The sequence below is a fragment of the Drosophila virilis genome, unplaced genomic scaffold, assembly GCF_030788295.1.
Source record: "Drosophila virilis strain 15010-1051.87 unplaced genomic scaffold, Dvir_AGI_RSII-ME tig00001170, whole genome shotgun sequence".
In the NCBI taxonomy this organism is placed as follows: Eukaryota; Metazoa; Arthropoda; class Insecta; order Diptera; family Drosophilidae; genus Drosophila; species Drosophila virilis.
The window spans coordinates 2,044,856-2,065,058 of record NW_027212828.1 but is presented as its reverse complement, the minus strand read 5'-3'; the positions used below and the strand labels follow the sequence as shown (position 1 = coordinate 2,065,058).

The following is a 20,203-nucleotide window of genomic DNA, read 5'->3' as shown; positions in this document are numbered from 1 at the left end:
TTTGACTCGAGTTTTAAGTTGCTTGGCAAATACAAATTCGAGTCTCTAACCAATCGCCGGCTGGAGCCTCAACTTTTGCAGTTGCCCTCTACGTCTGTTCAGACACCAACGCCTTTCTTGTCCCTACCTAGCAACTTGGACTTATCTCCAATGTTGTCTTTATCGCCTTCCCCAAGCGACTGTCCAATTACCCTAGTTTCAAACCCTGTAGTAGTCCCAGTCGAGTCCGTACCTGATCCTCCGCCCCGTCAGCTCCTTGCCGCAAAGGTAGACCTGCGTGCAATCTTGCCCAGATTGTTAAAAATAATCATTGTGCCACTTTAGATCCTTCAACTCCTATATTACCCGAAGCCCCATCAGCGCCTACTTTAACGGTAGTTGCCCCTCGTAGGCAAGTTTTGTTTCTCGACCTTCGTCGGACACCATTCTGAGTCATTGGCAATATATTGCTAGCAAATCTTCTGCTAGCGTGTCAATAACCAAATTTACTTTCATCCACCCCTCGTGAAATATCATCATTCAAAATTATTGATATGTTCCCGATCATTTGTGATCCCAAATTGTGGCCTCCACACATGATAGTTAACGAGTTCAAGCCTAAAAAGCGTAACCAGCTTGTTTGGTCAAGTGACCGGTAGAGATAACAGCGACGGCTGCGTGCAGTAACAGCAGAAGACAATAATCATAAATACAGCTTAAGGGCAAATGATGTTTGCTCTTTGTAAGTTGCTGCCTACTCTCTTCATCGGCGCCTTTGCCTCCTGCATTGACGCTCGCTGCCCATCGTTCTGAGCGGAGCTCAATTTTGTTCGTTTTGCACATAGTTTTAGTTTTTCGTTTGATCACAAGCAAGGCACAGCTTTTTCGAGTTGACTGCCGAGCAATATTATAACATTTCGTAAACTATAATAAGTGCCCTGTGCGGTAAATAAATACAAATACAAAATATAAAACATCGAATTTCGTTGCACACAAAGCAGTGCTAATTAATTAGTTGCAAAAAGGCTTGTAACTACACATTTTAGTGACCTTTAGTGACTTGAATTTTCTTTATTACTTTTTCGTTTCCCTTCTGTTCGCAATTTGTTTATAATTTCATTTTATAATTTCATTGCGCATATTTACTATAAGTTGTGCGTTAAGTGCTGCGAGCCTCAACATAAAGTGATCAATTTAACCAAGTCTCTCTAATAACTGTACTTAACCGCTTGCTTGTGCATATGCATACAGTTTGTCGTTGTACATAGACGCCGTAGAAAAATCGACGTTAATCGTCGCGCGCTTTAACCAGCTATACGCTATCTCGCTCGAACAAACACCTGTGCCCGCAAATTTTGTATTGTAGTTCGGCTGTGTGAACTTTGTTGTGCGCTACATTAACAATGTTTCATGAAGCAAGTGTGCAAGTGCAAATGAAAATGAGGCGACATCTGCTAATCAAGTGGCGGTTGGAACACAGGCTGCAGTTCTTGAAGTTAAGATTAAGAATTTAAGTGATCGAGTCAATAGATTGTCTTCTGAACTTGATCCCGCGCGACTTTGCGATGTTGATGACTACGAACTGCAAGATTACATTTGCATGGCATCTGACTTGGAGGCGAAATTTGAAACATTCTATGATAGTTTGTTGGATGTGAGTAAGGCCAGCATTAAAGAGGATCTTCAGTCAAGCTTTGAGTCAATTATTAGGCGGCTACGAGTGTCCCTTCAACGCGAGCGCGGAAATCGAAGCAAGATTCAGCAGACTCCACATTGTTCCACTTTCAATTCCGCCGCAGCCGATGATCCGCGCTCTACTTTTGTTGTTCCAAACCACTCTCGATTGCCTCAACTTAAATAGCCGGAGTTTAGTGGAGGCTACACAGAATGGTCTGACTTCCCGAATATGTTCACCACGGTCATTGATAAGGATCCGTATTTGACCAACATTGTAAAACATCAGCATCTATGGTCATGCCTCAAAGGAACAGCGCTGGATACAATTCGCTCGTTGGAAATGTCAAACGCTAATTATGCTGCCGCCTTAGAACTGCTTGATAAGTGTTTTAATAACAAGCGTATTGTTTTTCAGGCACATATTGCTGAAATTTTGGGTTTAAGAAAGGTGGATAAGGGTGCGACGACACAACTGCGCGAATTCTCAGATAAGGTCAACTCTCATTTACGTGCGTTAAAATCGATGGGCAGAGTGGAACAGATTGCCGGCTGCATCATAGTAAACACACTGCTGCAAAATCTAGATAGCGCTACGCAAGCTAGCTGGGGGGATAATGCGCCGTTGTACGTCATACCATCATGCGAGCGGCTTACAGCTTTCAATGAGAAACGTTGTCAAAGGCTGGAAAATGCGCATCACGCGACGACAATGTACACGCCTGGCTCCCAGGTAGGCCAGAACAACAGTAGAAGAAGAACGTTTGTGGTGACCAAGAATGGAACATATGCATATGTATTTTGTGAAGCCGCAGGCCACCGCATTTATAAATGTCTGCCATTAAAATTATCGCCCTCGCTGCGCCTTCATGAAGCCAAACGGCTTTCGCTGTGCCTTAATTGCCTGCAAAGGGGACATCAGCTGAGAGTCTGTGGTTCCAGCACTTGCAGAGTCTGTGGAAGCAAACATCATAGCCTGTTGCATCTTGGCAACACAAGCAGTCACAGCGTTGCTTCTAGCTCACACAATCTTCAAGAAGTCGAAACTTATACGTCATCTCAATACGTCCTGGCGGCAACTTCATCGTCGACACTCTTCATCGACCAGCATCTTAACCACGACGTCGTCCTACTTGCCACTGCCGTCATCAATGTAAAAAATCGCGCTGGATCCTTGGTGCCCTGCCGTGCGTTGCTCGACTCTGGGTCGCAATTGTACATCATCACCTCTCGTCTTGCTCATCAGCACCAGCTGCGCAAATTCAAGTCCACAGCAGTCGTCTCTGGCATTGGTGATGCAGCGTTTTCGTCAGATGGTTTTTCGGCAAACATCAATGTCCAATCTCGAGTATCTGAATACTCTACATGCATCCCGGCATTGATTGCACCATCCATCTCCGATAATCAGCCTGGCTTCACCTTTGACCCTGCATCATGTAACATTCCGTCAAACATACAACTAGCTAATCCTGAACTCTTCAAATCTCAGCAAATCGACATGTTGATCGGAGCCAGTCTGTTTTTCGATCTGCCCTGCGTTGGCCAGATCATCCGTGGCTAGGCAATTAGTGACGAATCCAGATCTGCTGATAGACTCGCATCTGCAGACGAATGCACAGATTGACAAATTAATCCGTCGGTTTTGGGAGCTGGAATCTTGTACCGAGCCTGAGTCATCACCAAACAGGGAGGAGCGTGACTGCGAGGTACACTTTCAGGCCAATTTTAAGCGTCTGCCGACTGGCGAGTATTCAGTTCGCTTACCGCTTCGACAAAGCCTGGATCAGATGGGTGACTCCTATCAACAGGCGATTCGCCGATTCCTTAATTTAGAAAGGAAACTAGACCGCAATCCAACTTTGAAAACCCAGCATACAGCATTTATAAGGGAATATCTTGACTTAAATCATATGCCACTTAATAGCTTAGCTGCACTGGGCCAATGCAAATACTATCTGCCACATCACTGCGTGCTGAAGGAGGATAGTACTACAACCAAGCTAACGGTCGTGTTTGATGGATCGGCAGCTACTACCTCTGGACACTCGCTGATGATGCACTGATACTGATGCGTTTTCGTACATTCGCAGTCGCCCTCACAGGCGACATATGCAAATATAAACCAGCAGAGAACTTTCTTCAATGTATCCTGTGGCATGATTTTCAGCATCAGAAGATACAGACTTACAAATTAGACACCGTCACCTACGGCATAAAACCAGCATGTTTCTCTCAGTGCGGGCTATGCACCAACTGGCCATGGATGAGCAGCAGGCATTTCCTATTGGCGCTGACATTATTAAAAGGGATTTCTACGTGGATGATCTCATCTCTGGTGGTAGCTGTGTTCAAGATGCAGTCGAGATATTGAAGCAAACGTCTGGACTACTCGCCAAGGGCAACTTTAAGCAGCGAAAATTGTGTTCTAGCGACGCTACTGTACTCCAAAGCATATCGGAAGAGGATAGAGAATCGCTGCTTAAGTTCAACGATGGCAGCGATATCACGAAAACGTTAGGCCTCGTTTGGGATCCCGCCTCAGACTGTTTTCTTTTTCTCCACTAAGGCTACCCTCGAGACTGACAAAACGATCAATCCTCTCCTCAATTGGTCGTTTTTACGACCCCCTTGGTCTTGTTGGGCCTTTAATAACAAAATCGAAAATTTTTATGCAGGATCTCTGGAGAGAAAAACTGGACTGGGATGAGAGCTTGCCTGTACACTTAAGCACAGCCTGGGTCAACTTCTGCGCTGATTTTGAGCAGACTCAGCAATTCCAGTATCCCCGTCGGGCACTCTCATCAGACAGCACAGTTGAGATTCACGGATTTTGTGATGCCAGCCTGAGCGCTTATGGGGCATGCGTCTATACAGTTTTAAAGTGCCATGGCAACACAAGCGTACGTCTCTTGTGTTCCAAGTCGCGTGTCGCGCCTGTGGAAACTATCACTGTACCAAAGCTGGAACTCTGCGGAGCTGCATTATTGGCTGAACTTTTCAGCGAAATCTGCCAACTGAAAGTGTTTAGCTGTCGTTATTACTGTTGCTCAGACTCTGCTGTAGTTTTGGCTTGGATTCCCAATGATGCTTCCAAATTCAATATTTTCGTTGCCAATCGGGTCGCAGCCATCCAAGAGCTCACTACTAGCATGGAATGGCATCATATTCCCACTGAATTAAACCCGGCTGATATAATTTTACGAGAAGCGCTGCCCAGTGAGCTTTGCAGGTCTCCGTTATGGACCCATGGCCCAAGCTTTGTCAGAAAAGAAAAGGAAGAGTGCCCTGCCTCCTGTGTACCTGCCGAATCCTTGCCAGAACTCCGACACAAGGTTTTACTCGGAACTGCATCGCAACTTGATCTCTCAATTGGCTGCAAGTTCATCAACTCGTTCTCCAAGCTGCAACGCGTCTTTACATACATTTACAAGTTTGTAAATTGAATCCGAGAATCTGAGCTAACTGTAAGCCACGTGCGTCATGGCACACATCTGTTGCTACGGTCAGTGCAAATGGCTACTCTTAGACTTATGGAAGGAAGGCCCGTCAAACGGTCTAGCTCAATGGCCTCTCTCGTGCCATTCTTTGACGACTTCTGCTTACTCCGCACGGTGGACGACTGAAAAATTCGTTGTTGGACTTCTCAGCGCGACATCCGATTATATTGCTTCTTCAGCATCCTGTGACCCAGGCAATAATAATCCATTTTCATAAACAGAATTTGCATGCTGGACCTCGTGCCGTATTGGCTTCGAATCGGCTCCAATACTGGCCCATTGGCGGTCGTAAAACAGTCTCTATTATTGTTGCCAAATGCACAATCTGTTTTCGTGCCAAGCCACGATTGGTAGAGCACATAATGACAGATCTACCAGCTGATCGTCTCGACACATCGTATATTTTTATGATCACTGGCGTTGATTACTGTGGACCATTCTTCAACAGGCCTCCCGTGAAATGCTACATAAGCCTGTTCATATGCTTCGTTACAAAGGCAGTACACTTAGAGCTTGTAAAGGATTTGTCTACAATATCGTTTCTAAACGCCCTAAAACGGTTCATCCTGACTCGCACTCGACCTTCAAGGATCTGGTCTGACAATGCGACAAACTTTATAGGCGCTAAGAATGAGCTGGCAGATCTGAGCCGCCTGTTCCTGAGTGACGAGCATGTCAAAGCTGTTCACGAGTTTTGCCTATCCGATTCAATTGAATGCTTGTTCATCCCTCCTCACTCTCCACACTTTGGCGGGCTATGGGAAGCCGCTGTGAAGACTGCGAAGCACCATTTTTATCGCTCTGTCGGCCCTTCCATCTTGGACTTCGACTCGCTGCGCACGCTCGTCTGCCACATCACGGCAATTATTAATTTTCGTCCATTACTACCACTTTCAAAGCATCCCGATGATCTTGAAGTCTTGACACCCGCACACTTTCTGGGTACAGCGCCATCTTCGTCATACATTGAGCGTGATCTAAGGAAGCTTAATTTTAATCGGCTTAGCTATTTTCAGCGCGTTACATACCTCCAACAAGTATTTTGGGCCCGTTGGCGCGAAGAGTATTTAACGCTTCTTCAGTAACAGCAGAATACAATAATCATAAATACAGCTTAAGAGTAAATGATGTTTGCTCTTTGTAAGTTGCTGCCTACTCTCTTCATCGGCCCCTTTGCCTCCTGCATTGACGCCCGCTGCCCATCGTTCTGAGCGGAGCTCAATTTCGTTCGTTTTGCATATAGTTTTAGTTTTTCGTTTGATCGCAAGCAAGGCACAGCTATTTCGAGTTGACTGCCGAGCAATATTATAACATTTCGTAAACTATAATAAGTGCCCTGTGCGGTAAATAAATACATTTGAAACAAAATATAAAACATCGAATTTCGTTGCACACAAAGCAGTGCTAATTAATTAGTTGCAAAAAGGCTTGTAACTACACACAACCTTCTAATCCCTTCACTGCAGGGTTCTATTTCTGCCCCAAAAAACGTACTTCATCTTCTGACCAAATCTTAATTCATTATCAGAATGTTAGAGTTCCCATTTCAAAGCTTAAAAATCTTTTCATGGCCAGCACTTTCTTCGATTCGGATATAATAGCATTTTCAGAAACATGGTTAAATTTAACCATATCTTGTTGTTAAATGCCGTTAAAGCCACTCTGCCATCAGAACTTTTCTGTTTGAGTACGCCTACTGACGCTGAGATTGTCTCAGCTAAGGTGTCCATTCCTACACGGAATATCTATGCTCGTATGACCCTCCTTCTTCTAATATTTAAGTTTATATAAAACATATTACTTATATTACAGGTTTCTTCACACGTGCGTGATAATGACTTATTTATGGTGTTGGGTGATTTTAATTTGCCGAACATTTCTTGGTCATTATTCACTGCTGAAAATTATCTAGTGCCCTCAGCACAGCATGATTTTATAGATTGCATGCTTGATCTTTCGTTGTTCCAAATCAATTCAATTTCTAAACTAGACCTTGTATTTGTGACCCACTACCTTATTTCTAATGTGCCTAGGTCCCGTTTTTTATCTCTTCCTGAGGATGTCCATCATCATACTTTAAAGATTGCAATGCTGAATTGTAATCTTTTCATTTCGTGTTCATCAGCCAATAAGCCCCGCTGCCATAATTTTTTGATTTATCACCCTAAACTCCCTATTAGATGTGTGTATTCCCAAGTCAATTCCTTCGACTACTTTTTCAAAACCAGCCTGTTTTACTCCCAGATTATCACATCTACAAAATGTAAAATCTAAATATTTTAAAAAGTTTAAAAACTCTGGTTCGTGTACAGACGTGGCTAAATATTCCATAGCCAAGTCGAAATTCTTTCTTCTTAATTCTCAATGCTATGAGAATTATCTAACTCGTTGTAAAAGGCAATTTCCCCGTAAGCGTAAATCTTGAAGCTTGCCATATTTTTTTTCTTAGGATGGATAAAGCTGGCTATGACTCTGATTCTACCAACCTCTTTGCTAATTTTTTTCAATCAACTTACTCTTCAGTCTGTCCTAATACTAATTCTTACCCTTATACTATTTCTTCCGCTGGTTCAATACCTTCTCCGATTATTTCACGCTCCTCTCTCCTATTAGCTATAAACTCATTAAAATCTTCCTACTCTCCTGGACCTGACAATATTCCTAGTTGTACACTCAAGGAGTGTAGTTCTTCCCTTCGTTATCCATTGCTAAAGCTTTTTAATCTATCCCTTGAAACTTCTGTCTTTTCATTTCTTTGGAAAGAATCTTATATCATTCCTTTTCACAAGAAAGTTGGGAAGTGTGATATACAATGTTACAGGGTCATTGCAAAACTGTCTATTCTTAAATTATTTGAAAAAATAATCACTTCGAATTTACAGCATTTCTGCAAATCAATTGTTTCCCCTGTTCAACATGGATTCGTAAAGAATCGGTCAACTACGACCAATCTGCTTAAGTTTACTTCCTTGTTAAATGATGCTTTCCTTTCGAAAATGCAAACATGTCATTTACACCGACTTCAGTAAGGCGTTTGACTCTGTGCACCATGACATTTTACTTTTTAAACTTGACCGAATGGGTTTCCCTCAGTCTCTTTTGCTTTGGATTAATTCTTATTTAAAAGGTAGGACCCAAGGAGTAATGCTGAGGCTGACTACCTCTAAACGGGCTCACGTTACTTCTGGTGTTCCTCAAGGTAGTCATATTGGACCTTTACTCTTTACTCTTTTTATAAATGATCTCCTCTATGTTATATCACATGCCCGTGTACTCATGTATGCGGACTTATTCTATCATACACTAATCCTCTACATCATTTTTGCCTACAAGACGATTTGAACGCTATGCAACTTTGGTGTTCGCTCAATCAATTGCATCTAAATTATTCAAAGTGTATGTTTATGACATTTAATCGTACTACACCTTATGTTGTTAGTTAAACAATCGACAATATCCCTTTGCAACGTATAATAACAGTTAAGGATCTAGGCGTTCTTTTTGTTTCTAAACTCTGTCTCAATCTTCACATATATACCATCGTCAATGAGACAAAAGATGTACTTGAATTTATTAAACGATGGTCTAAAGAGTTTAACAATTCTTTTATAACAAAACTTCTGTACATCTCTCTTGTTCGCCCTATCCTTGAATACTGCTGTTGTATCTGGTCTCCACAGTATAACAACAGCCAGGATCGTATTGAATCTGTTCAGAAGCAATTTCAATCTTCGGTTGCCGTCCTACTCCAGCAGACTGCTTCTTCTCAACCTTCCGTCGTTAATCAACCGTAGGACCATTCTCGGTGTTGTTCTTCTACATAAGTTGACTATTGGCGACATAGATTCTCCTTTTCTGCTAGGGCTTCTTCAATTCTCTGTTCCGGCTAGACCAACCAGAAATTATCGCCCCTTATTCCTATCTACGTGTACAACAGACTACGCTATGCACAATCCTTTTCGCGTGCTATGTAAAAATTATAATAGTTTGCATCACGTTTTCTCTACCGAACTTTCTCTACCCCTAATAAAATCGTTGCTTTCAGGATAGCATCGGGAAGTCGCTGACCATTCCCAGCTATGAGCAGGGGCATAGCTAGCCGGAAACGCTGAAAAATTTTCCCCCACCAGGTCGATGATTTCCCATAACTTTTCTCTTTGTCCGATCTGCTTAACATAATATCTAGCTTTAATTTCCTTACTTTAATAACAATCTTTTTACTTTCTTTTTTCCTATTTATTGTATTTTCTTAACTAATATAGGAAAATAAGATTATTTTCAGTTTTACCTAAGAACACTTTTTCCTGCCTTCGCCCTTCTGCTTAGATGTAGGCTCTAACAGGGTCACTGACAAAATTAGCTGTGAAAGGGGCACACCAGCTGTGCTGGCAAATAAAAGACCCCCATGCTATTTTAAAATTGTGATCTCTAAATAGGTTTTTTATTACACAATTAAATAATAAGGAAGAATAAATAAATCGTCACGTTCGTCTGAGCTTGACTCAAGTTTGCCTACAGTGTGCTTCGCAATTAACGTGGACCCACTTAAACGCGGTCTTCCTCCAGAAACTACCCTTGTTTTTTGAAAACTTGGCAGCCCTGGGAAAAGCCTATCTGGCCGACGCTAACCCCAAGTATCAAGCCCCGTGTTGCGGCTTAAAGAAAGACGGATATGCAAGTCCTATGTTAATAGGGATGTTCCAATTTGTATTTTTGATAGTAAAACTCGGTTGACTATCGGTTATAGTAGACGGTACCAGGGCTGTGAGACATGTTGAGTATTCAGAGACTTGTGACTGTAACATAATAGAGACCGTATTGTCTTAAGTGTCAAAACGGGACACTCGAAGACCGGGGACAATTGCTGAGGACTTGTGCTCCTTTAACTGAAGCTGGTGAGCAAGTCGTGACTTTATAAGATGCAGCTGAGAAGCGGAGCGATTTTTGACGATCTCGATAGCAGTAGCCAAGATCACTGCGGAAATTCTGGGCGATAAGAGAGGTGGAGGTGGATGTCGACGACTTAGAGGTAGAGGCGTGGGCAATGAATTAGCAAGCGCAGTCAGCTGGCCAGAAAACACAAAACAAGTCGTTTTTATTCCCTAAGTCGTAACGCAGAGGTCAAGATTCCAAACCGTGTACAATTATACATCCGATGACCAAGGATGTCACAAACCGATGTAAAGTAGTGTTATTAACTGTGATTGTAAAACTCAGTTTTCCCAGATCCACTCTACAAGACATTTGTAATTAGCCGGGACGCGTAACTAAAAAAGGGGGTAAGGGTGTCGTTGGGGTTACTCCGCCGCTGAATGATTTATCTATCAGGAAAAAGGGAGAGGAACTGCTGTGATCTCTGCGGTTAGGGTTATGGCTGATGGCTGCCAAGTGGAAAACATTGAAAATAAACAGTTCTTGTTCGTCAGCAAAATAATGCAAAACAATGCAAATGGTAACTACTAGCCGTTTCTTTTTAAGTCCGTCGTCGTCGTTGCGTGCGCACGTCTGATACTTACAGCTGTCAATCCAAAAGTGAAGCTGCTGATCAGATTCGCCACTTAACGACCCTTTTCTCGAAAACTATCTACTTAAGCCTTTTCGCTTCTCCGCATCTCCTGCTTATGTTTGTAGAAGTCGGAGTTGCCTATGATTATATTTAATTCGTAATTGATCTCTCTTAACCTAAATCCTATTCTCTTATTCTCAAAAATGATTCGTTTTAATCTATTTTAAACGTCAATATGTAGGTTTCCTTAGCTTAATAATTAGTTTATAAATCCATTCGTTTAACGTGATAATAATAAACATTAATAATATAATAAGTCCATTGGTTTGACAGCTATCTTCAATGAATCCTGTGGCGTGATTCTCAGCATCAGAAGATACAGACTTACAAATTAGACACCGTCACCTACGGCATAAAACCAGCATGTTTCTCTCAGTGCGGGCTATGCACCAACTGGCCATGGATGAGCAGCAGGCATTTCCTATTGGCGCTGACATTATTAAAAGGGATTTCTACGTGGATGATCTCATCTCTGGTGGTAGCTGTGTTCAAGATGCAGTCGAGATATTGAAGCAAACGTCTGGACTACTCGCCAAGGGCAACTTTAAGCAGCGAAAATTGTGTTCTAGCGATGCTACTGTACTCTAAAGCATATCGGAAGAGGATAGAGAATCGCTGCTTAAGTTCAACGATGGCAGCGATATCACGAAAACGTTAGGCCTCGTTTGGGATCCCGCCTCAGACTGTTTTCTTTTTTCTTTTTCTCCACTGAGGCTACCCTCGAGACTGACAAAACGATCAATCCTCTCCTCAATTGCTCGTTTTTACGACCCCCTTGGTCTTGTTGGGCCTTTAATAACAAAATCGAAAATTTTTATGCAGGATCTCTGTAGAGAAAAACTGGACTGGGATGAGAGCTTGCCTGTACACTTAAGCACAGCCTGGGTCAACTTCTGCGCTGATTTTGAGACTCAGCAATTCCAGTATCCCCGTCGGGCACTCTCATCAGACAGCACAGTTGAGATTCACGGATTTTGTGATGCCAGCCTGACCGCTTATGGAGCATGCGTCTACACAGTTTCAAGGTGCCATGGCAACACAAGCGTACGTCTCTTGTGTTCCAAGTCGCGTGTCGCGCCTGTGAAAACCATCACTGTACCAAAGCTGGAACTCTGCGGAGCTGCATTATTGGCTGAACTTCTCAGCGAAATCTGCCAACTGAAAGTGTTTAAATGTCGTTATTACTGTTGGTCAGACTCTGCTGTAGTTTTGGCTGGGATTCGCAATGATGCTTCCAAATTCAATATTTTCGTTGCCAATCGGGTCGCAACCATCCAAGAGCTCACCACTGGCATGGAATGGCATCATATTCCCCCTGAATTAAACCCGGCGGATATAATAAGCACGATGTCGTCCTACTTGCCACTGCCGTCATCAATGTAAAAAATCGCGCTGGATCCTTGGTGCCCTGCCGTGCGTTGCTCGACTCTGGGTCGCAATTGTACATCATCACCTCTCGTCTTGCTCATCAGCACCAGCTGCGCAAATTCAAGTCCACAGCAGTCGTCTCTGGCATTGGTGATGCAGCGTTTTCGTCAGATGGTTTTTCGGCAAACATCAATGTCCAATCTCGAGTGTCTGAATAATCAACATGCATCCCGGCATTGATTGCACCATCCATCACCGATAATCAGCCTGGCTTCACCTTTGACCCTGCATCATGGAACATTCCGTCAAACATACAAATAGCTAATCCTGAACTCTTCAAATCTCAGCAAATCGACATGTTGATCGGAGCCAGTCTGTTTTCCGATCTGCCCTGCGTTGGCCAGATCAGCCGTGGCTAGGCAATTAGTGATGAATCCAGATCTTCTGATAGACTCGCATCTGCAGACGAATGCACAGATTGACAAATTAATCCGTCGGTTTTGGGAGCTGGAATCTTGTACCGAGCCTGAGTCATCACCAAACAGGGAGGAGCGTGACTGCGAGGTACACTTTCAGGCCAATTTTAAGTGTCTGCCGACTGGCGAGTATTCAGTTCGCTAACCGCTTCGACTAAGCCTGGATCAGCTGGGTGACTCCTATCAACAGGCGCTTCGCCGATTCCTTAATTTAGAAAGGAAACTAGACCGCAATCCAACTTTGAAAACACAGCATACAGCATTTATAAAGGAATATCTTAACTTAAATCATATGCCACTTAATAGCTTAGCTGCACTGGGCCAATGCAAATACTATCTGCCACATCACTGCGTGCTGAAGGAGGATAGTACTACAACCAAGCTAAGGGTCGTGTTTGATGGATCGGCAGCTACTACCTCTGGACACTCGCTGAATGATGCACTGATGGCAGGTCCTACCGTCCAACCGAAACTGTTTTCGATACTGATGCGTTTTCGTACATTCGCAGTCGCCCTCACAGGCGTTATGACGCCTGCAAAATGTATCGATGCGTACGAATCGAACCAGCAGACAGCTATCTTCAATGTATCCTGTTGCGTGATTCTCAGCATCAGAAGATACAGACTTACAAATTAGACACCGTCACCTACTGCACAAAACCAGCATGTTTCTCTCAGTGCGGGCTATGCACCAACTGACCATGGATGAGCAGCAGGCATTTTCTATTGGCGCTGACATTATTAAAAGGGATTTCTACGTGGATGATCTCATCTCTGGTGGTAGCTGTGTTCAAAAAGCAGTCGAGATATTGAAGCAAACGTGTGGACTACTCGCCAAGGGCAACTTTAAGCTGCGAAAATTGTGTTCTAGCGACGCTACTGTACTCCAAAGCATATCGGAAGAGGATAGAGAATCGCTGCTTAAGTTCAACGATGGCAGCGATATCACGAAAATGTTAGGCCTCGTTTGGGATCCCGCCTCAGACTGTTTTCTTTTTTCTTTTTCTCCACTGAGGCTACCCTCGAGACTGACAAAACGATCAATCCTCTCCTCAATTGGTCGTTTTTACGACCCCCTTGGTCTTGTTGGGCCTTTAATAACAAAATCAAAAATTTGTATGCAGGATCTCTGGAGAGAAAAACTGGACTGGGATGAGAGCTTGCCTGTACACTTAAGCACAGCCTGGGTCAACTTCTGCGCTGATTTTGAGCAGACTCAGCAATTCCAGTATCCCCGTCGGGCACTCTCATCAGACAGCACAGTTGAGATTCACGGATTTTGTGATGCCAGCCTGACCGCTTATGGAGCATGCGTCTACACAGTTTCAAGGTGCCATGGCAACACAAGCGTACGTCTCTTGTGTTCCAAGTCGCGTGTCGTGCCTGTGAAAACCATCACTGTACCAAAGCTGGAACTCTGTGAAGCTGCATTATTGGCTGAACTTCTCAGCGAAATCTGCCAACTGAAAGTGTTTAACTGTCGTTATTACTGTTGGTCAGAATCTGCTGTAGTTTTGGCTGGGATTCCCAATGATGCTTCCAAATTCAATATTTTCGTTGGCAATCGGGTCGCAGCCATCCAAGAGCTCACCACTGGCATGGAATGGCATAATATTCCCACTGAATTAAACCCGGCGGATATAATAAGCACGATGTCGTCCTACTTGCCACTGCCGTCATCAATGTAAAAAATCGCGCTGGATCCTTGGTGCCCTGCCGTGCGTTGCTCGACTCTGGGTCGCAATTGTACATCATCACCTCTCGTCTTGCTCATCAGCACCAGCTGCGCAAATTCAAGTCCACAGCAGTCGTCTCTGGCATTGGTGATGCAGCGTTTTCGTCAGATGGTTTTTCGGCAAACATCAATGTCCAATCTCGAGTGTCTGAATACTCTACATGCATCCCGGCATTGATTGCACCATCCATCTCCGATAATCAGCCTGGCTTCACCTTTGACCCTGCATCATGTAACATTCCGTCAAACATACAACTAGCTAATCCTGAATTCTTCAAATCTCAGCAAATCGACATGTTGATCGGAGCCAGTCTGTTTTCCGATCTGCCCTGCGTTGGCCAGATCAGCCGTGGCTAGGCAATTAGTGATGAATCCAGATCTTCTGATAGACTCGCATCTGCAGACGAATGCACAGATTGACAAATTAATCCGTCGGTTTTGGGAGCTGGAATCTTGTACCGAGCCTGAGTCATCACCAAACAGGGAGGAGCGTGACTGCGAGGTACACTTTCAGGCCAATTTTAAGCGTCTGCCGATTGGCGAGTATTCAGTTCGCTTACCGCTTCAACTAAGCCTGGATCAGCTGGGTGACTCCTATCAACAGGCGCTTCGCTGATTCTTTAATTTAGAAAGGAAACTAGACCGCAATCCAACTTTGAAAACCCAGCATACAGCATTTATAAAGGAATATCTTGACTTAAATCATATGCCACTTAATAGCTTAGCTGCACTGGGCCAATGCAAATACTATCTGCCACATCACTGCGTGCTGAAGGAGGATAGTACTACAACCAAGCTAAGGGTCGTGTTTGATGGATCGGCAGCTACTACCTCTGGACACTCGCTGAATGATGCACTGATGGCAGGTCCTACCGTCCAACCGAAACTGTTTTCGATACTGATGCGTTTTCGTACATTCGCAGTCGCCCTCACAGGCGTTATGACGCCTGCAAAATGTATCGATGCGTACGAATCGAACCAGCAGACAGCTATCTTCAATGTATCCTGTTGCGTGATTCTCAGCATCAGAAGATACAGACTTACAAATTAGACACCGTCACCTACTGCACAAAACCAGCATGTTTCTCTCAGTGCGGGCTATGCACCAACTGACCATGGATGAGCAGCAGGCATTTCCTATTGGCGCTGACATTATTAAAAGGGATTTCTACGTGGATGATCTCATCTCTGGTGGTAGCTGTGTTCAAGATGCAGTCGAGATATTGAAGCAAACGTCTGGACTACTCGCCAAGGGCAACTTTAAGCTGCGAAAATTGTGTTCTAGCGACGCTACTGTACTCCAAAGCATATCGGAAGAGGATCGCTGCTTAAGTTCAACGATGGCAGCGATATCACGAAAACGTTAGGCCTCGTTTGGGATCCCGCCTCAGACTGTTTTCTTTTTTCTTTTTCTCCACTGAGGCTACCCTCGAGACTGACAAAACGATCAATCCTCTCCTCAATTGGTCGTTTTTACGACCCCCTTGGTCTTGTTGGGCCTTTAATAACAAAATCAAAAATTTGTATGCAGGATCTCTGGAGAGAAAAACTGGACTGGGATGAGAGCTTGCCTGTACACTTAAGCACAGCCTGGGTCAACTTCTGCGCTGATTTTGAGCAGTCTCAGCAATTCCAGTATCCCCGTCGGGCACTCTCATCAGACAGCACAGTTGAGATTCACGGATTTTGTGATGCCAGCCTGACCGCTTATGGAGCATGCGTCTACACAGTTTCAAGGTGCCATGGCAACACAAGCGTACGTCTCTTGTGTTCCAAGTCGCGTGTCGTGCCTGTGAAAACCATCACTGTACCAAAGCTGGAACTCTGTGAAGCTGCATTATTGGCTGAACTTCTCAGCGAAATCTGCCAACTGAAAGTGTTTAACTGTCGTTATTACTGTTGGTCAGAATCTGCTGTAGTTTTGGCTGGGATTCCCAATGATGCTTCCAAATTCAATATTTTCGTTGGCAATCGGGTCGCAGCCATCCAAGAGCTCACCACTGGCATGGAATGGCATAATATTCCCACTGAATTAAACCCGGCGGATATAATAAGCACGATGTCGTCCTACTTGCCACTGCCGTCATCAATGTAAAAAATCGCGCTGGATCACCTCTCGTCTTGCTCATCAGCACCAGCTAGCTGCGCAAATTCAAGTCCACAGCAGTCGTCTCTGGCATTGGTGATGCAGCGTTTTCGTCAGATGGTTTTTCGGCAAACATCAATGTCCAATCTCGAGTGTCTGAATAATCTACATGCATCCCGGCATTGATTGCACCATCCATCACCGATAATCAGCCTGGCTTCACCTTTGACCCTGCATCATGGAACATTCTGTCAAACATACAACTAGCTAATCCTGAGTTCTTCAAATCTCAGCAAATCGACATGTTCATCGAAGCCAGTCTGTTTTCCGATCTGCCCTGCGTTGGCCAGATCAGCCGTGGCTAGGCAATTAGTGATGAATCCAGATCTGCTGATAGACTCGCATCTGCAGACGAATGCACAGATTGACAAATTAATCCGTCGGTTTTGGGAGCTGGAATCTTGTACCGAGCCTGAGTCATCACCAAACAGGGAGGAGCGTGACTGCGAGGTACACTTTCAGGCCAATTTTAAGCGTCTGCCGACTGGCGAGTATTCAGTTCGCTTACCGCTTCGACTAAGCCTGGATCAGCTGGGTGACTCCTATCAACAGGCGCTTCGCCGATTCCTTAATGTAGAAAGGAAACTAGACCGCAATCCAACTTTGAAAACCCAACATACAGCATTTATAAAGGAATATCTTGACTTAAATCATATGCCACTTAATAGCTTAGCTGCACTGGGCCAATGCAAATACTATCTGCCACATCACTGCGTGCTGAAGGAGGATAGTACTACAACCAAGCTAAGGGTCGTGTTTGATGGATCGGCAGCTACTACCTCTGGACACTCGCTGATGATGCACTGATGGCAGGTCCTACCATCCAACCGAAACTGTTTTCGATACTGATGCGTTTTCGTACATTCGCAGTCGCCCTCACAGGCGTTATGACGCCTGCAAAATGTATCGATGCGTACGAATCGAACCAGCAGACAGCTATCTTCAATGTATCCTGTTGCGTGATTCTCAGCATCAGAAGATACAAACTTACAAATTAGACACCGTCACCTGCGGCACAAAACCAGCATGTTTCTCTCAGTGCGGGCTATGCACCAACTGGCCATGGATGAGCAGCAGGCATTTCCTATTGGCGCTGACATTATTAAAAGGGATTTCTACGTGGATGATCTCATCTCTGGTGGTAGCTGTGTTCAAGATGCAGTCGAGATATTGAAGCAAACGTCTGGACTACTCGCCAAGAGCAACTTTAAGCTGCGAAAATTGTGTTCTAGCGACGCTACTATACTCCAAAGCATATCGGAAGAGGATAGGGAATCGCTGCTTAAGTTCAACGATGGCAGCGATATCACGAAAACGTTAGGTCTCGTTTGGGATCCCGCCTCAGACTGTTTTCTTTTTTCTTTTTCTCCACTGAGGCTACCCTCGAGACTGACAAAACGATCAATCCTCTTCTCGATTGCTCGTTTTTACGACCCCCTTGGTCTTGTTGGGCCTGTAATAACAAAATCTAAAATTTTTATGCAGGATCTCTGGAGAGAAAACCTGGACTGGGATGAGAGCTTGCCTGTACACTTAAGCACAGCCTGGGTCAACTTCTGCGCTGATTTTGAGCAGACTCAGCAATTCCAGTATCCCCGTCGGACACTCTCATCAGACAGCACAGTTGAGATTCACGGATTTTGTGATGCCAGCCTGAGCGCTTATGGGGCATGCGTCTATACAGTTTTAAAGTGCCATGGCAACACAAGCGTACGTCCCTTGTGTTCCAAGTCGCGTGTCACGCCTGTGGAAACCATCACTGTACCAAAGCTGGAACTCTGCGGAGCTGCATTATTGGCTGAACTGCTCAGCGAAATCTGCCAACTAAAAGTGTTTAGCTGTCGTTATTACTGTTGCTCAGACTCTGCTGTAGTTTTAGCTTGGATTCATAATGATGCTTCCAAATTCAATATTTTCGTTGCCAATCGGTTCGCAGCCATCCAAGAGCTCACTACTAGCATGGAATGGCATCATATTCCCACTGAATTAAACCCGGCGGATATAATTTCACGAGGAGCGCTGCCCAGTGAGCTTTCCAGGTCTCCGTTATGGGCCCATGGCCCAAGCTTTGTCAGAAAAGAAAAGGAAGAGTGCCCTGCCTCCTGTGTACCTGCCGAATCCTTGCCAGAACTCCGACACAAGGTTTTACTCGGAACTGCATCGCAACTTGATCTCTCAATTGGCTGCAAGTTCATCAACTCGTTCTCCAAGCTGCAACGCGTCTTTACATACATTTACAAGTTTGTAAATTGAATCCGAGAATCTGAGCTAACTGTAAGCCACGTGCGTCATGGCACACATCTGTTGCTACGGTCAGTGCAAATGGCTACTCTTAGACTTATGGAAGGAAGGCCCGTCAAACGGTCTAGCTCAATGGCCTCTCTCGTGCCATTCTTTGACGACTTCGGCTTACTCGGCATCGGTGGACGACTGAAAAATTCGTTGTTGGACTTCTCAGCGCGACATCCGATTATATTGCTTCGCCAGCATCCTGTGACCCGAGCAATAATAATCCACTTTCATAAACGGAATTTGCATGCTGGACCTCGCGCCGTATTGGCTTCGAATCGGCTCCAATACTGGCCCATTGGCGGTCGTAAAACAGTCTCTAGTATTGTTGCCAAATGCACAATCTGTTTTCGTGCCAAGCCACGATTGGTAGAGCACATAATGACAGATCTACCAGCTGATCGTCTCGACACATCGTTTCCTTTTATGATTACTGGCGTTGATTACTGTGGACCATTCTTCTACAAGAGCGAAGTCCGCAACAGGCCTCCCGTGAAATGCTACATTAGCCTGTTCATATGCTTCGCTACAAAGGCAGTACACTTAGAGCTTGTAAAGGATTTGTCTAAAATATCGTTTCTAAACGCCCTAAAACGGTTCATCCTGACTCGCACTCGACCTTCAAGGATCTGGTCTGACAATGCGACAAACTTCATAGGCGCTAAGAATGAGCTGGCAGATCTGAGCCGCCTGTTCCTGAGTGACGAGCATGTCAAAGCTGTTCACGAGTTTTGCCTATCCGACACACTTTGGCGGGCTATGGGAAGCCGCTGTGAAGACTGCGAAGCACCATTTTTATCGCTCTGTCGGCCCTTCCATCTTGGACTTCGATTCGCTGCGCACGCTCGTCTGCCACATCACGGCAATTATTAATTCTCGTCCATTACTTCCACTTTCAGAGCATCCCGATGATCTGACGTCTTGACACCCGCACACTTTCTGGGTACAGCGCCATCTTCGTCATACATTGAGCCTGATCTAAGGAAGCTTAATTTCAATCGGCTTAGCTATTTTCAGCGCGTCACATACCTCCAACAAGTATTTTGGGCCCGTTGGCGCGAAGAGTATTTAACGCTTCTTCAGTAACAGCAGAATACAATAATCATAAATACAGATTAAGAGTAAATGATGTTTGCTCTTTGTAAGTTGCTGCCTACTGTCTTCATCGGCCCCTTTGCCTCCTGCACTGACGCCCGCTGCCCATCGTTCTGAGCGGAGCTCAATTTCGTTCGTTTTGCACATAGTTTTAGTTTTTCGTTTGATCGCAAGCAAGGCACAGCTATTTCGAGTTGACTGCCGAGCAATATTATAACATTTCGTAAACTATAATAAGTGCCCTGTGCGGTAAATAAATACATTTGAAACAAAATATAAAACATCGAATTTCGTTGCACACAAAGCAGTGCTAATTAATTAGTTGCAAAAAGGCTTGTAACTACACACAACCTTCTAATCCCTTCACTGCAGGGTTCT

The 20,203-nt window shown here is 44.5% G+C and overlaps 4 protein-coding genes across 6 annotated transcripts in view; 3 read left to right on the top strand and 1 right to left on the bottom strand.

Moving 5' to 3' along the window:
- The window catches only part of Snap25 (Synaptosomal-associated protein 25kDa), a 271,616-nt gene that overhangs the window by 246,155 nt on the left and 5,258 nt on the right, over positions 1–20,203 (bottom strand). The gene's annotated exons all lie outside the window — the stretch shown is intronic.
- Positions 1,886–3,716, top strand: LOC138911515 (uncharacterized). Its single transcript, XM_070210835.1, has 3 exons — positions 1,886–1,930; positions 2,072–3,190; positions 3,261–3,716. Exons 1-3 carry the CDS (start codon positions 1,886–1,888, stop codon positions 3,714–3,716), a joined length of 1,620 nt encoding a protein of 539 aa, XP_070066936.1.
- LOC138911514 (uncharacterized) lies at positions 16,757–17,248 on the top strand. The gene has a single exon (XM_070210834.1). It carries the CDS (start codon positions 16,757–16,759, stop codon positions 17,246–17,248), a length of 492 nt encoding a protein of 163 aa, XP_070066935.1.
- On the top strand, positions 17,468–18,694 carry LOC138911513 (uncharacterized). The gene is made up of 2 exons (XM_070210833.1): positions 17,468–17,767; positions 17,927–18,694. The coding sequence occupies exons 1-2, from the start codon at positions 17,468–17,470 to the stop codon at positions 18,692–18,694; spliced, it is 1,068 nt and encodes a 355-aa protein (XP_070066934.1).

Coding starts and splice junctions, on each gene's coding strand:
- LOC138911515 (XM_070210835.1), top strand. CDS start 1,886: ATGTTCACCACGGTCATTGATAAGGATCCGTATTTGACCAACATT. Junction 1,931..2,071: donor ATCCGTATTTGACCAACATT/GTAAAACATCAG, acceptor ATTGTTTTTCAG/GCACATATTGCTGAAATTTT. Junction 3,191..3,260: donor TGTTTTTCGATCTGCCCTGC/GTTGGCCAGATC, acceptor TCGCATCTGCAG/ACGAATGCACAGATTGACAA.
- LOC138911514 (XM_070210834.1), top strand. CDS start 16,757: ATGAATCCAGATCTGCTGATAGACTCGCATCTGCAGACGAATGCACAG.
- LOC138911513 (XM_070210833.1), top strand. CDS start 17,468: ATGTTTCTCTCAGTGCGGGCTATGCACCAACTGGCCATGGATGAGCAG. Junction 17,768..17,926: donor TCACGAAAACGTTAGGTCTC/GTTTGGGATCCC, acceptor ATTTTTATGCAG/GATCTCTGGAGAGAAAACCT.